Source organism: Chiloscyllium punctatum, chromosome 38 (genome assembly GCF_047496795.1).
Source record: "Chiloscyllium punctatum isolate Juve2018m chromosome 38, sChiPun1.3, whole genome shotgun sequence".
NCBI lineage: Eukaryota > Metazoa > Chordata > Chondrichthyes > Orectolobiformes > Hemiscylliidae > Chiloscyllium > Chiloscyllium punctatum.
The window spans coordinates 49,085,641-49,102,562 of record NC_092776.1 but is presented as its reverse complement, the minus strand read 5'-3'; the positions used below and the strand labels follow the sequence as shown (position 1 = coordinate 49,102,562).

The 16,922-nt window shown below is 37.5% G+C and overlaps 1 protein-coding gene across 10 annotated transcripts in view; it reads right to left on the bottom strand.

Moving 5' to 3' along the window:
- Positions 1–285: 285 nt before the first annotated feature.
- The window catches only part of sgms1b (sphingomyelin synthase 1b), a 185,629-nt gene continuing 168,992 nt past the window's right edge, over positions 286–16,922 (bottom strand). For all 10 annotated transcript variants that reach the window (XM_072557846.1, XM_072557851.1, XM_072557847.1 and 7 more), the window contains 3 exons: positions 9,756–9,909; positions 4,516–4,682; positions 286–1,910 (listed from right to left, as the gene is read on the bottom strand). In XM_072557846.1, the coding sequence (XP_072413947.1) occupies positions 1,725–1,910; positions 4,516–4,682; positions 9,756–9,909 (507 nt within the window). In that variant the 3' untranslated portion in view covers positions 286–1,724. The remainder of the gene's footprint in view (positions 1,911–4,515; positions 4,683–9,755; positions 9,910–16,922) is intronic.

Below are 16,922 nucleotides of genomic sequence, written 5' to 3'. Positions count from 1 at the left end.
GGAAAATAAACAAATATCATTTGCTGGATAAAAATTAATAATTACCTAAGTGAGTCAACAAAAAAAAAAGTCAGTAATCACGCACATGTCCAGTTAGGTCTATTTACTTCTTCATCCTTTCCCCCAAAAGGTCACATGAGACTAGGACTGAGTTAGGAAAATTAGTCAGGACTAATTGCCAGGCAGGAGCAATTCATTGAGGATTTCAACTGAAGAAGAATCCAGAAGAGCATTTTGAAATGTTTCCCAAAATGATAAAAAGAAAAGAAATGCTTACATTTAAAGCTTTTTTATTATCCTTCACCATAATTGTTTTACAATACAAATATCACCTTGTGAATACACAAAACTACAGAAAAGAACTTTCTTTCACGTAAAATACAGAATGGAGATCATATAATTTGCAATAAAAAACTATTTCTCACGTTGGCAAATAGAGACTTCATTTTCACTTGACTTTTGATTTGGGTGAGACTACATGCATTATTTGCACAAATATAATAAAATTTATAGAAATAGAATATCTTTGTAGCTGATTTACCAACTAATGGGTCAGAGGAGCATGAATACTTTGCTAGTACTTTAACCTCTGTACATAAATTTAATTTTTTTTGCCTTCATGTTATGACTTGATATTTAAGAAAAATGCAAAATCTATAAAAAGGAAGTTGAAATACAACAGTTAGATTTGCTGTGTTGTACTTCCCATTTATATAATAAAATAATTTACCTGTACAGTTATATATCTAACAGGACATGCCCATAGTTAGTAAATTGAATATTACCATTTTCTTTTATTTTGCACCCAATATCTCAAATTATTCAAGACAGAGTGTGCACAAACATTAACTACAAAACTGAATGCTCACTGTTGAGCTTACATTTTGCAATTCTGCAACAGTTAATTATTAACTCAATACTCAAGGTAATATACATATAGGCTTTTTGAGTTTTCATATACTACATCTGAGACCACCTATTGACCATACAATCAGGACAAGAAAAGGCACTAGAAAAACAAACAATCAGTCAAAATTTCCACTCAGTGCTGATTTCATTCTTGCTATAATGTTTGTGTTGGAGTCCACCATCCCATGCAGATCTCATTTTAAATACTTGAAAAACCATTGTGTAGATATTTTTTGCACTGCCACATTCATTTAACATAAATAACAAGAATGATTACTACAAAACATTTTTGCACTTAAGTTTCTTTTGCCACAATGGTTCCAAAATGCACAAGAATTTGTTTGCAAACAGAACCTAATCATTATATTCATCAACAGTTTTTTTTAAATATCTAAACATTGCTAAGAAAATGGCTTTTAAGCCCAGTCTTTGGGGCAAGGATTATTAAAGATGAATTTCTGATTGAAAAAAATACAATTTATCTCAGACATCTCTGCAGACATATGCGAAAGAAAACACTAGCAGACAGGACACAATTGCCACTGATGCAGTTAATATCAAATACAATTAAACGTGATTTTGTGTTTATGGCATATACCAAAGACAAAAAGACAATTAACAAAGGAAGATTATACAGTGCATGTCAATCATTTTTGTTCTCTGTAGTCCTTTGGAAAGATCACAGTGCTGACCAGTTAATTGGAACACTTCAGTAAAAGTGAATGTTGCAGGACATGAATTAGCAGAAAATTCACTATGGCATCAGCTCAACAGGATTTTTCAGCACTTTGCACAGTCCCTTAGATTATCTAGTGTTATGTATCAGTCACTAATCTGCTGTATTTAACTTTTCTCCCAAAGAACTGTGATATGGATGACCAGGAAAGTGGCAAGTGATATGTGCGAGGCACAATGCCTTGAACATTGCTTTCCAAAAACCGAAAGAACTTATACCACCACACTTGGGATAGAAAATTAGTCTTGGAGGGTTCCTTTAGTACCTTAAAAAGAAAATAATTTGAATATGTTAGTTAGATCATACTTGTGGGAACAATTTACAAAAATAAAATACATTATACAATCGGGAGTAATATACAAGGGGAGAATGCAGCAATTCAACAAAATTGTCTTATATTGGACAAGCAGTTTACAATCATCTTGCTGCAGAAAGCTTTTAAATTCTTTCGACAACAGACTGGAACTTTTAATATTTTTACACCCAGTTAACCATCTTCCCGATCATCTGCCAGAATATTTGTGCTTAAAGTCAAAGCAGGGGAGTTTTTTTTAAAAATTACTTTTTACAGGATCACTAAAGTTCAGATCTTACTTACTAACACTACTTCCTTTCATTCCTAAACCAAGACAATGTTCAATATACACACACATGGAGGATCAAAACTTCTGCAATTCCCAATTATGTTAATCGGTGACCCTCTGCTGGGGAACATGACATGGTGGAAGCAAGCAAAAGGGGTCTATTGAAGATCACAGAAGGTCCAGTGTACTTTTATAAAGAATCTACAGAGGTTCTCATGCAATAGTAATTAGACCACCAAATTGAGCATTAACCACCAAGCTAGTCCTCTGTAGAGCAATCCAGACAGTACAATTTCAGTATTTGATTCCTGCAAGATTATTTTCCACAAGCTCCCATCCAATATTCTTTTGAAATTATTTTGCCACTCTAGTAGGAAATGTCTTTAAGGCCATTACCACTTGCTGTCTAAAAAAGACATGTTCTTTTTCATATCCTTCCTGCCCAAAACCTTAAAACAGAGTTCCCTTATTATGGCCCATTCATTAATGGGACAACCTTCTTTGTCTAATTTGGCTAAACCTATCAGCATTATACAAATCTGTCAAATCTCCCTTAATTTCCCTTTACCTAGGTTTTCCCAAGCAGACTTTGCAGCTGAATTCCCATTGTAAATGCCTCTGCAGCCTCTCAGTAACTTTCACATACTTCCCAATAGCTTGACAAGAATCAACACTTTAGTTGTGATAAAGGATTTAATAAAGATTCTCCATCCTTTTAGCCATTGCCCCTATATATGACGACTTCAGATGCTACTTTAATCACTCTCAGTATGTCCTGAACCTTCAAAGACCTGTGCACTTCAATTCCAGGTCCCTCCGTCCCTGCAAAATGAGTAATTGCACCACTTAGTCTATTGATGGTGCCAGGGAAGTAATGGGTGCCTGTTTACTAGAATTCAGCTTCATTCTCTCCAGGCTGAAAGGTGAAGGATGGCCAATGTGAGGAGGAATTCAAGCAATAACACCTCCAGAACCACCTCCCAGCCTGTGTCAATGTGCAGCAGTAGAATTTAGGGTTAACAAATTAAAAAGGAATCCAATTGCCTAAGCCTAACAGATGCATTGAATTAGTAATTATTTGGCAACAACGAACCAAAATTCCAACCCTTGAGAAAAGCAGACATTTAAATCCTCATGGAGCAGGCCAATACACTTGTCTTATTTTTGATTTTTCAAAAGAACATGCTGTGCCTAATCCTGTTGAATTCTCAAATCATAACCAAACCATTTTGCAGTGATGAAGAAATGTAGCAATACCTTTCTGTACAGTTAAAAGGAATGGCATTTCAACCCAGCTGAAGAGTTTTATTTTTCTCCCAGAAGGATGGGAGAATAGCAAAAAGCAAACAGGAACTTGTTCTTTGTGTATAAAGGAACTGACAGCCTTAATAGAACATTGAAAAAAAATTAACCGCTTACATTTGTTGAGTTCAATATAAACAATTAAATCAGCGAGACAACTAAATGGACAATAGATAATCCTCAAACATGCATTCATTAGATCAACGTAATCAGGGTAAGCCATTTAAAGATTAGTGCATGATATTCTCACTTTGCTCCAGACACTAGTTTCAAATTCTGATCATCTTGAATAGCTGAATGTTTAAGTTTCCACCAGAGACATCTTACACAGTCATGTAATACACTAGAAGTTGAGGTTATTCATAAAGGGAGGTTGAAAGGCAAATGCCATCTTAATTGTGAATCACTGCACTAAATGATATGGTAGACTACAGGGAGAGCAGGCTCACCTGCTCCTGGACTGGATGCCGCTCTATTCTGGACTCTCCACTGCTATTCACATCCCTCCAGGCCATACTCTCTTCTCTCTGGCTCTCACTCTCCCACTTCCCTTCCATGTGTGCAGTTGTCGCAGCATGTGGAAGAGTCAGCACACATTAAAAGTCAAATTTCCCACTGAGGGAGCTAAGGTGACTGATCATGCATGTTATCGGTGGACAAGAGATTTTTTTTTAATTAAAGGATTCTTGATTAGAACATGTCATCTTACACAAGATGTATTGCATTTATATTGCAAAGTCCAAACCAGGACCTTCTCATTTCTGGTCCATTCAGTTTACAGCTTGCAGTATAAATAAAGCAGACCACCCCACAGATTCCATGAAGATGTAAGTAATCCAATTTAGTCAGAGCTGGGATAGAGCCAGATTAAGCCACAGACATACACATTTCAAAGAGGACTTTTTGTTGTACAGATGCAAGAGTTTTTATTTAAATATGTTAACAAACTTTGCTAATATACTGATTTCACAACGAGGAACTTACTTCTTGGTTGGCCATAGTATGATACCACCAAAAAAGACGTGTAGTGATATAATATGCCACTACTACATCCACAGTGTAGTGGTCATGTGCGAGAAGAATGCAGAAAACCCCAACAATACTGAGAATCCAGCAAGACCAGTGATACCACCACCATCGCTTTGGAGAATCTGAAAGAAAACGGAAATTTATTTCCTAAAATGTCAGTGGTCTAAAATCCTATGAACAGATTTTACTTACACAGTGTCTTCAATGTAATAAAAATTCCCAAAGTCATCTCCCAAAGGAAGCATTATAAAACAAAAATGTATCACAGAACCACAGCAGATTAAGACAGATCAGGATAAACAAGGTCAAAGTTAGTAGGTTTTAAGAAGCCTGAAAGGGGGAAAATACGGTATAGAGAATTCCAGAACTTAAAGAGGTCAGGCAACTTAAGGTGCAACCCAAGTTGAAAAATTGAAATAAAGGATGCCCAAGAGACCAAGTACCTGTGAGCACTTTGTATTTAAATGCAAAATATGAAGAAAATGTAGTTATCAAATGAAGTGATAGAAATATATGCATTATAGCCATTAAACTGTAGGTTCATAAAACGTGAAGACAATACATGAAAAATCTCTGTTGATAATGTGACTATTTATTGTGTGGTATGTATCAAAACATCATGGGATATCAATATTCCCTGGGGTGGGAGAGTCCAGAACTACAGGACATAGGTTGAGGGTGAAAGGGGAAAGATATAAAAGGGTCTTAAGGGGCAACTTCTTCAGGCAGAGGGTGGTACGGGTATGGAATGAGCTGCCAGAGGAATAGTGGAGGCTGGTACAATTGCAACATTTAAAAGGCATCTGAATGGGTATACAAGTAAGAAGGGCTTAGTGGGATATGAGCCAAGTGCTGGCAAATGGGACTAGATTAGGTTAAGATATCTGGTTGGTTTGGACAAGTTGAACCGAAGGATTTGTTTCTGTGCCGTACTTTGTGCCTCTATGACCAATGTTTTTTACTTCTTGGTCTTACATCACCTTATGACAACACCTTCAGTAGTGTTACTGATAGTTTAAAATCTAAAGTGCTGATTTGTAATGATCAATTGCTTACAGCAGCACAAATGCACCAGCATTTTCCCACTGCTCTATCCGAGTTTAGATTAGAGTGTATACAGCCTGTATTGCTGATGAAAGGCTTTTGCCTGAAATGTCGATTTTCCTGCTCCTCGGATGCTGCCTGAACTGCTGTGCTTTTCCAGCACCACTCAAAACTAAACTCTGGTTTCCAGCATCTGCAGTCATAGAGCAGTGGGTAAAAACTATCAGTACTTTATTTATATTATTGATAAGGAAAATAAAACTCTTTCAAAATACAATATAAATCCTACATAGACACAATATAGATAAGTTCTTGCTTCCAACTGCTCGAATAGCCCAGTACTTATCCAAACTTATTAATTCTTCCCAACTCTCCCAAAATCTTTTTCATTGGTTACATAGTTACACAAGATTTTTCTCACACTTCCTCCTTGGTGGATTTGTAACATAGCTGTAAAACCTGATTTCTAAAACAGGGGCCAATCTAGTTAAAGATGCTTTATACTACTATATTCATTTTGCTGTATATTGCTAAAATATCTTGACATCTCTGTGCACATTAAACACTAATACCCACATGTGTATTGCTGCTGTATTCCTGAGGCACCACTTCTATACTTTGGCTCTCCCAGTGCCACTCCAGCAATTTTAGTACCTTGAACAGTTTGCCTATGCATCAGAGTCTATTCTCTCATATCCCAAGGCATCATACTCCTTCATCTCCGGCTCATTGTTTGCATCAAGCTTGGCTCAGTTCATATTTCTCCATTCACTGTTTTTTAAACACTTTCAACTAGGATTTGAAGTCAATCTATGGTTAAAACAATCTGTGGTTGGTGAGGCCGTCACAAGTGCTCACTATAAATTCCACGACATGAACATTTTTTCTTCATCAATCTCAACTGGCTTTTAAAATGTCTGTACATTTTATAGTTGTAGAAAAGAGACTACATTCTATGCATTTAATTGTTTAAAGTACTTTGAGATATTTGATGTAAAAACATTGAGAATTTAAAATTTTTATTTCTCTGGTTTACCATTTAAGAAATAACATGTAAAATGTTCCAAGACACAAAGTCTAAAATAAATCATTCTTAATTGAAAACCCCTCAACTCATCATCACTGTAACATTTGCCTCTGCCATGGCAACAGTACAGCAACGTACTTTACAGGGAAAAAACTCAACTGATTCCTTAAAACAGTATTCAAAGGCAAAGGCAAAATGATGGGGTGATAATATGACAACAGTGAATGTCAAGAGGATCAGCAAGAAAGTCACAATAACTAAGAGAAAGAAGAACAGAAACACAAGAGGCAGAGGGATCTCTCTCTCAGTGCAAATTGGGACATGGTTATCACTCTGATCTCTTGATTAGAAAGGTCGTCCTATGGATTCCTAGGGAACAAATGCTGAATAGATTAATAGGTGAGACAAATCTAATACTGCCCTCCAATACTTGGTCTAACAGTGCTCATCATTTGAGGTGTGCGTGTGCGTGTGCGTGTGCGTGTGCGTGTGCTCCTCCTCCTCCCTGGTCTGGGGTTGAGACTAACAATAATGCTTCCACTGTGGTCCCTTCGGAATAGAGTCAGAGTCATAGAGATGTACAGCATGGAAACAGACCCTTTGGTCCAACCCATCCATGCCAACCAGATATCCCAACCCAATCTAGTCCTACCTGCCAACACCAGGCCCATATCCCTCCAAACCCTTCCTATTTATATACCTATCCAAATGCCTCTTAAATGTTGCAATTGTACCAGCCTCCACCACATCCTCTGGCAGCTCATTCCATACATGTACCACTCTCTGCATGAAAAAGTTGCCTCTTAGGTCTCTTTTATATCTTTCCCTCTCACCCTAAACCTATGCCCTCTAGTTCTGGACTCTCTGGGAAAAGACTTTGCCTATTTACCCTATCCATGCCCCTCATGATTTTGTAAACCTCTATAAAAGTCACCCCCTCAGCCTCTGAACGCTCTAGGAAAAACAGCCGCAGCCAGTTCAGCCTCTCCAAAGAGCTCAAATCCTCCAACCCTGGCAACTTCTTTGTAAATCTCTTCTGAACCCTTTCAAGTTTCACAACATCTTTCTGATAGGAAGGAGACCAGAATTGCACGCAATATTCCAACAGTGGCCTAACCAATGTCCTGTACAGCCGCAACATGACCTCCCAACTCCTGTACTCAATACTCTGACCAATAAAGGAAAGCATACCAAACGCTGCCTTCACTATCCTATCTACCTGCGACTCCACTTTCAAGGAGCTATGAACCTGCATTCCAAGGTCTCTTTGTTCAGCAACACTCCCTCAGACCTTACCATTAAGTGTATAAGTCCTGCTAAGATTTGCTTTCCCAAAATGCAGCACCTCGCATTTATCTGAATTAAACTCCATCTGCCACTTCTCAACCCATTGGCCCATCTGGTCAAGATCCTGTTGCAATCTGAGGTAACCCTCTTTGCTGTCCACTACATCTCCAATTTTGGTGTCAGCTGCAAACTTACTAACTGTACCTCTAATGCTCGCATCCAAATCATTTATGTAAATGATAAAAAGTAGAGGACCCAGTACCGATCCTTGTGGCACTCCACTGGTCACAGGCCTCCAGTCTGAAAAACAACCCTCCACCATCACCCTCTGTCTTCTACCTTTGAGCCAGGTCAGTATCCAAATGGCTAGTTCTCTCTGTATTCCATGAGATCTAACCTTGCGAATCAGTCTCCCATGTGGAACCTTGTCGAACGCCTTACTGAAGTCCATAGAACATAATCAAAGCTGGGCTCTTTCACACTGATGTGCATCTATATTGCATCAATTTGTCCACAATTCACAGAGCTACTGGGAGTGCTAAATGATTTAAATTATTTGGTACATTTCCTTACATGCTTTTCCACAAAAAAAAGAAGTGAAAGTAAAGGAATATTCACATAACTTCAGACAGTGGGAACAGAATCTCAAAATGAAACCTCAAATATTAATCAAAGTTGACTTGAGGAAAACTAATAACTTAAAGAGACAGGAAGCAGAAATAAAGGATAACACTAAAGTTCATTTTTCAACAGCACAGGTCAATCAACATGTTACCACCTTGTTAGACTACATTCATATGCAGGTCTTTTAATTGTTTCAAATTCTGCTAAAGTGTGTTTTAAAAAATCAGATTGATGGCAATATTAATAAAACAATGATGGTTTCATGAAAAGTAACATGCACGATCTGAATTTGTATTTCAACGAAAACAGAAGAGTTCAAGGGCTTTTTAAAACAGTCACATTAAATTGCTTTGGCACTGGAGAACATCCAGGAAATGTTAACATACTACAAATATTTGAGAAGGAGTTTTGACAGAAATGAAGCATGGCCGTATACGTAAGTGCACAAAACAAAAAAAACTGGTAAGAGAACGAACATTAGAAATGGGAAAAACCAATGTATTATTAGAAGAAATGAGGCTTCGCAATCCAATTTATATTCAAATGAGCAACTTGTTGGGTAGCCTGCACATTTAATTGGAATGTCATGAATGTGGAACCCGTAACACAAGCTACATTAATGTCAGATGAGCTAAATTTGAAACGGTCAAAGTTACAAGGTACACTGAGACCACAGGATAAACTACAGTAAATGGAATATTAGGGCTGGTGTAATCAAAATCGCTTGTTTTCCCAATAATGGAACTTGTGGCACACTATAGATTTTGGTAGCATGTGTGCGCCAGTGACCCCTGCTCCATATTGTGATATGCTGCACTTGTTCAATGGGCAAAAAGTAACGACAAGAACAAATTGATACCAGCATAAAGATCTTTGCATTCCACAGAGCTCTCTGGCTTTCTACTGTTACAAGCACTTCAAAATCAAGTTTGCACTGAATCTCAATTGCACCAAGAAATGCTCTCACTCATCACTAAATGCAGAGTATAGAACCTCCATCATTCCAGCATACCTCAGATGTAAGAAAACATGCCAGAATCACTTGAATCTATGGTTTTGGGGAACCTTCAGCACCTTAAAACCACTACCTTGTTGCCCCTCAATTTGGCATGGAGGATCAATGAACTATCTTGATAAAGTACAAACACGCTCAAAATTTAAAAAGAAAAAAAATAGTCAACATAAATTCTTTTTCAAAAATAAAGGAACTTACACTCTTTGATAAATAAGTAGGTGAGTGTTAACATAACAGTGTGGCCACTGTACAGGTAGTCTCCACACATGGTGTGCGCCCCTGTGATTGACAGCCCACCTCCAGCTATCATCTTCATAATTCTCCTAAACTGTGCTTCCATATCTCCAAACAGCTGCAAAATAAGAAAGAAAAACAAATGTCTTCAATCAAACTGAAATAAAATTACTTGGGCTAATCAAATATTACACACAAAACGTGAAACAACATGGTTCTTGCAATAGTCTGCTTTGAACCACAACAAACTATTTGCACTCTGCTGGGTACAATAACTTTGCTTCAATGAAATGCAAATTTGGAGTGTTTCAAGGGGCATTCTCCAGGATGAGAAACCATTCAGGCTTTGTGATGACATAGTGATCAACAGTTGCTAATTGATGCTGACTGGTTTGACTCAATCCTTCTCCAAGCACTAAGTACTCCACATCATTATCTTAACATACAAATTAGGTCAGCATTTAGCCATATACACACACTCAGACCCATCTCAAAAGGCTGTTTCCTTGCACAGCACTTGATTACTTTGTCCCCAATTACTGGCCTCAAAGAAATGCCTGTCACGAATTTTGTTGGAATAAACTATGATGTCTTCCTCTTAGTTTGTAGACTGCAACACAGCAAATATTAAAAAGACACAATGCTATTGTACTTTATTATTTTTCAGACATTTCTCAGATGCACTACGATCCAAAACATCCAAACTACTTAAAATCAAACTAACTTTATATTTCTGGTACTATGGCATCAAGTTGCATACATTTACAATGAAATCAATTTGCTGCTCTTAAGAGCAACAGCAAGTAACACAACACAATAAGAAGGGGAATTAACTGACAAATGTGGTCATACTTTTGCAACATCCTCTCTCATCACTTCAGATTTAGACAAACCATATTGGTGCAATTAAAGCCTTTACCAAGGTCCTATCATTTGTTCATTTCCCACCATAGAACAGAATGTGTTCCTCAATGTTTCCATTTGCATGGTGCATGAATAGGGGAAATAAGTAGATCTTTGATTTAATAAATAGCTCAAAAGACCAAGTTTAAATCCTACTACCAAAACTGACTTCCATAAATCAGACAATTTGTAAACTGACTTCAGAATAAGATGGATGACCATGGATGTTACCTAATGCTCTCTAGGGAAGGAAACCAGATCTGGTTTTAGTTGATTAACTCTTGATACTCTCTAAAATTGCCCAACAAGCTGCGCAAGTATGAAAAAAATTAATACTCAAGGCAGCCAATAATCACTTTCTCAGGCAACAAGGTCCTGGCAATAAATAATTGCAGCCTTGGCATGAAAGCAATGTAGAAACTTAAAGAAACTAATGTTCTCAGTTTGATTTCATTCCTATTATAGCATTTGCTCATGGATGTTGCTTCTTGCTTGCAATCTCATACCTCATTACCACTTTCTAGGAATCCAAATGATAATGGAGATCACATTCCTTTCAAATGAAGGACAAAGACAAAACTGTGGACACTGGAAATCAAATAAAAATGTGAAGTGCTGGTGAAGTTCAGAATGTCCAACAGCCCATGTAAAGAGAAAAACGGGTTACACGTTGGGAATCCAGTGACCCTTTGTAGGATCAGTACGGATGATGGATCATTGGACTCTAAATGTTAACCTTACTTTTATCTCTACAGATGCTGCCAGAACTGCCCAATGTTTCTAGCACATCTGCTTTTCTTTCAAAAATATAGGAAAGATGCTTTTGAATATTTGCACTGATCAAAAATAGTGTGGTTATTTGGTTGATCCTGCTTCTGAGTAAGTTTGCGAGCTGATACGAAGGGTGTTCAATATCCAACACTCAAGCAAATATAGTAGGTTTCTACATGTTGATGTCTTTTAAAATCAACCTGTTCAGATGTTATTATGCATTTCCAAAGCAGGCGGGGGGGGGGGGGCTCTTGAACCCAAGCCTCCCGGCTCAGATACAAACACTAACCACTGCATCAAAAGAGCTCTAGTTTCTGTACGTGTGCTGATAACATCCAACTTTACCTTCTTACTTCACACCTCTATTTCAACACTGCTTTGCACAATGTTAACTGTTAAGCTCAGTAGAGGCAAAGGTGAAGCCATCATTTTTGTTTACTGTTGGCTCTTACCATTCCGAGTTTTTAATACCAGCAGCCTTTCCAATTGTCATCTCTGGCCAACTCTGATGGTGTAGCAATTTGAGCTGGCTTCTAAACCCTCAACTTTAAGACGACTATTTTTTTGATTATTGAAACATTCTGTATGTCAGCCTCATATTTTCTGGCTAATATACACAATATCCTGATTTTCCATTTGTTAATGTGGGCACAACTTTGATGGATCAAAAGTTTTATCCGCTACAAGAGTACATCTTTAATCTTGCACATTTGTTCCTTAGCTGTGGCCAGTGGAATCTGTGCTTCGTCAGCTACACTTTCTTATTAAACTAATGATAATATTTTTCAGAATTATTAGTGCCTCTTGGTCCTTGACCTAGCATCAGGATTCAGAATGCAATGTGTTTGAGTCCGCTTGAACACATTTCCTAGGCTGACACATTAGCTAAGTGCTGAAGGAGTGCTGCATCATTAGCACTGTCACCTGTAAGATAAGATGTTAATGATCTGTCTACCTGATCAACCTTAAAACAAAGAACTGCACATGCTGGAAATCTGAAACAAAAACTGTTTCAGTTTTTGGAGACGTTCACTAGGTCTGGCAGCATATGTGGAGAGAAAACAGAGTTGAAGTTTTGAAATTTTACATCTGCTTTCTCTCTCTCCACAGATGCTGACAAACTTACTGAATTTCTCCAGCCATTTGCTTCTGTTGAATAATCTAGCTTTCCCAGTTATGCCCGATACCAACATAAACAGATCACTAACCCGGTTTGTGGATACATTGACAGCTAGTATGTTTGTCAACAATAGCAGCAAATCCACTGCAAATGATTAAACAAATATTAAAATCACTAAAAAGAGATTGCCCTTGAAAATTTAAGTGCTCTCTTCACTATTCTTCACATTGTTAGAAACCAGAGATTAACAATTGTATCTTGATATAAATCATTCAAAAAAAAAACCAATGACATTTCCAAATGATTACAATATTTCACATATGTGGGTAGATCTAATTTTTGCTCTTATAACCTCCAACAGGAAATCCCAAGTGGCAGGAAAGACCAAAGATCAAACAGGGAATTCTTCCCACATCCAGTTAAGTCTGGGATTTCTAAGAGATCCAATTTGCTTAAAAACACAGTCATAAGCGAGAAATGTGTGCATGGTTTTGCAAATGACAACTAAAGCAATACTCCAGTAGCTAGAATAGTAAATATAGTACACAGAGGAGAAAGTGAGGGCTGCAGATGCTGGTGATCAGAGTCAAAAAGTGTGGCGCTGGAAAAGCATAGCAGGTCAGACAGCATCTGAGGAGCGGGAAAGTCGAGGTTCCAGGCAAAAGCCCAATATAGGATATTCATTTACACACTGAATTATTCCCTTATACGTTGAGCTGATCAGTAAATACTTGATATGTACTCAAGTGCCATCATACACTAGGTTATAGGATACAATTGCCAAGTAGCTGCTTTTCAACTGACAGACATGAAGAAACGAAAAGCCTCTGTGCTGTAAACGTCTAATTCTAAATCTATTGGAAGTTCATAAAAATCATTCTGCGCAAGAATCTTCAATTGCTCCGGATGAACTTCCAGGAATTCATACCCCATTGGCACTCTGCAACAAAACCTGCGCGTCTCCAGATATATTGACATCAAACTGACATGAAACCAAACCCACATTTAACCCAAAATCTTAGTCCTATTTAGAAACAAAAAAGAGGAAATGCACGCAAATGCATAAAAATATTTACTTGATCTGTCTGTTTATGGCTAACATTCTAGAATAGTGAACTAATAAAATGTACTGAAATAGTATTTTCTGGTTGTTTAAGCTAACTTTTTACTGAGTTAATTCATTCCTTCTAGAGCAAACTCAAAATGCTAAAATAGTGATCACATTTAACTTGTATCAATAATCAAAAGTAAAATACATTACAGTCACACAATTCTAAGTGATGGTTGCAAGTTGAGCTTGAGCAGTCTAAGTAGTCACAAACACCTGAACACAGCACACAGACAGACATGAATGCGACATAGGACACAGTGCAACCCAATCTGACTGGTGCCTCTTCATCCGAATTATCCAAAAAGCACTTCACAACTGCTTATAAAGGCAGGTACTGTTTTATTCCAAGAAATAGTCTGCATCAACAACAGCAGAGAATAATATCCTGAAAAACGTAAATGTCAAAATAACTCATTAAAACCTATAAATAATACTTTAACTGTCAATCTCTTAGATTACATACAATGGATCATTTGTAAAGTCAGTCAGTCTTAAATTTTCTGTAATTTTGATTGTGGACTGAAAAGCAAAAAAAAACTGCTTTCAAATCGAAGTATTTTTGAGGGATATTTTTGAAACTAACCTGACATTGGTACAGCTATTGATTTAAGCAGTATTGAAAAGGTTTGCAGACTAGGTGCAGCCAATGGAAACATACAGGGAAGATTCAGCTAGCAACACACAGCTGATTTGTCTGTGGATTCTCAATGATAAAAGACCTTCAGCCTGACAAGAGATTCGCTCCCATGTAGCTGAACAGCTTCGGGCTGTGAACCAAGGTAGGGAGAAACGGACACATCTTTGCAAGCTCAGGTGCTGTCCATATTCTTGCAGCTAAAAAAAAAGGAACACTCAGCCCAAAAAATAATGATTTACTTCAGTAGTTGCTGCGAACTAAGACTTTTAATAAGTCAGTGAACAACTGAGTGTTAACCAGTTAACCTGAGCCTCCTGCAAACAAGTGAAAGCATCTAGAAAAAGACAGAAACAGCATTCTGATCAGGATAGGAATCATCTCAGCAAATCTTATGAACAGGAACTGCCTTCAGAGTCTTCCTCTCTGCCTATAAAGAATTTTAACAGACTTTGATAAAGACTATTGATCATTGTTTATGTTAGAATTTATTTATTTGCAAAAATTATAATTCTTAAGTACAGAAACTTGCTCAATGCTTTGTCAACCTGACACTGAAAGACAAGTAAATTGAGGAATTCTAGGTGCTTCTCAAGATCTTTAACTTCTATGTCGACTCCAGGTACAGCGATAGTGGGCGAGAGCACATCCTTTCAGCCTCTTCCCACCCTTGGGGAGGGTGAAAAACCTTGAATGTGGGACAAAATGAACAGAAAGCTAGGACTGGAATAGGAAGACTCTGATGTGGCTAGAAAAATATTTGTAAATATTAATGTTTATAAAGATTCACTGCTAGTGGGAGAAAGAATCCTTGCATCTGCTTAATTTGACTGTCACAGACAGCAGGAATGATAAAGTAATTTTTAGGCTAACAGACAGTTACTTGTAAAAGGATCAATGGCAGGAATTAAAAACAAAGTGCTGGAAAAACTCAGCAGTCTCGCAGCATATGTGGCAAGAGAGACAGAGCTAATATTCTGAGTCTCATGAGAATATTTTTCAGAGCTCAATACAGAGGTTCTAGCTACTTACAATCAATTTAACCTTGGTGCTAAGAAAGCTTTTAAAAGTCACTTGACAATTGTGGATCTGTTAAGGGAAATCACAGGTTGGAGGCTGATCATCTTTATCCAACTTGATTGACTTTTAACCTCATGAAAAAAATCTCAATGTGGAAAATGCAGTTGATGTGATGTAAACAGACTTACAAGAGGCATTTGATAAAGTGTTTGCCTAAAGGACTTTTGGCAGCTTTAAAGCCCATGGAATAAAATGGCACCAAAATTACATGGATTCAAAGTTGGGTGAATGACATGAAACAATAATTGTGAATGGTTGCTTTTCAGCCTTCAGGAAATATCATAGCACTCCCGAGCTCAATGCCAGGGTGAAACAACTAGCAAGTGATTTCCACTAATGGGGGAATCTCAAACTATGGGACACAGTTTCAGAAAAAAGGGGACAAATTTAAAACTGGGGATTGGAAGGAATTCTGGAATTTTCTGCCCTAGTAAGTTATGGAGGCTAGATCATTACAAATGCTCTTTTCTCCAAATAAAAAGAGGCAGATAGATTTTTAAAATAGTGAATTGAGGCCTGGGACAGGTTTGAGGGGCCAAATGGCCTACTCCTGTTTCTATTTCTTACGAATAGTTCTTATGAAATGTAGTGCAAAGAGCTATGAAGTGATACAGCTCGAGGGGAAGAGGCGACAATATAAATGACTGACATATTTTTACATGTTTATATTTAAGGGCAACTAGGAAACAGTGTAAGATTTTGAACTATTTGTTACATTTTCAACAAGTCTCTTAATTTAATATGACCTTTAACTTCCCTGATAGCAGCAGAGGCAGAGGCATTGAATATTTTTAAAGGCAAGAGGTAGGAGATTAATGACTTACAAAGGATAGGAAAGTGGAGTTGGGACCAAAACCTGATCATTTACTCCCAGGTACCTTTATTTCAACTAATTGTCCCAGCCAATCTTGAACTTGACTATATGCACATTTATTAACCATCAGGTTAACCATAACTCTGGGTCCAAGGCAGGTGATAACAGTGCGATAACAATCAGCACAGCACTATCTGCTTGACATATACAAAACATTGTCTTCAACCTCCCCAAATTATCCTTCCTGTTGCAACAGGTCACAACCAGCCTGATCACTCAAACCTTCTGCTGCCAACTTACAAATATCCAACACATCTCAGAACTTGTAATGCTCACAAAACTTCCTTGCGATTACATCATTCCAAGCAACAAAGTTCAGACCTATTTACACACCTTTCAGCTAAGATAAATCTTGGACTTTAACCAGACTAGGAGTATATTCTGCCTTAGTAACAAACTCAAGCTCAATTTTAGAAAGAAAAAGCAGAATTTTGTACAAATTATACTTTTATTAAAGCAAAGCTGTGCATCAGCTGAAAATCTGAAACAAAAAAAGGCAAATTTTGGAAAGTAAATAGGTCTAGCAGCATCAGTAAAGAAAACAAAAGTTAACCGTTCAGGTTAACACGATCACACACTTGAAACATGACCTGTTTTTCCCTCCACAAATTCTATTTTTCAAGCTATGAATTTGCACT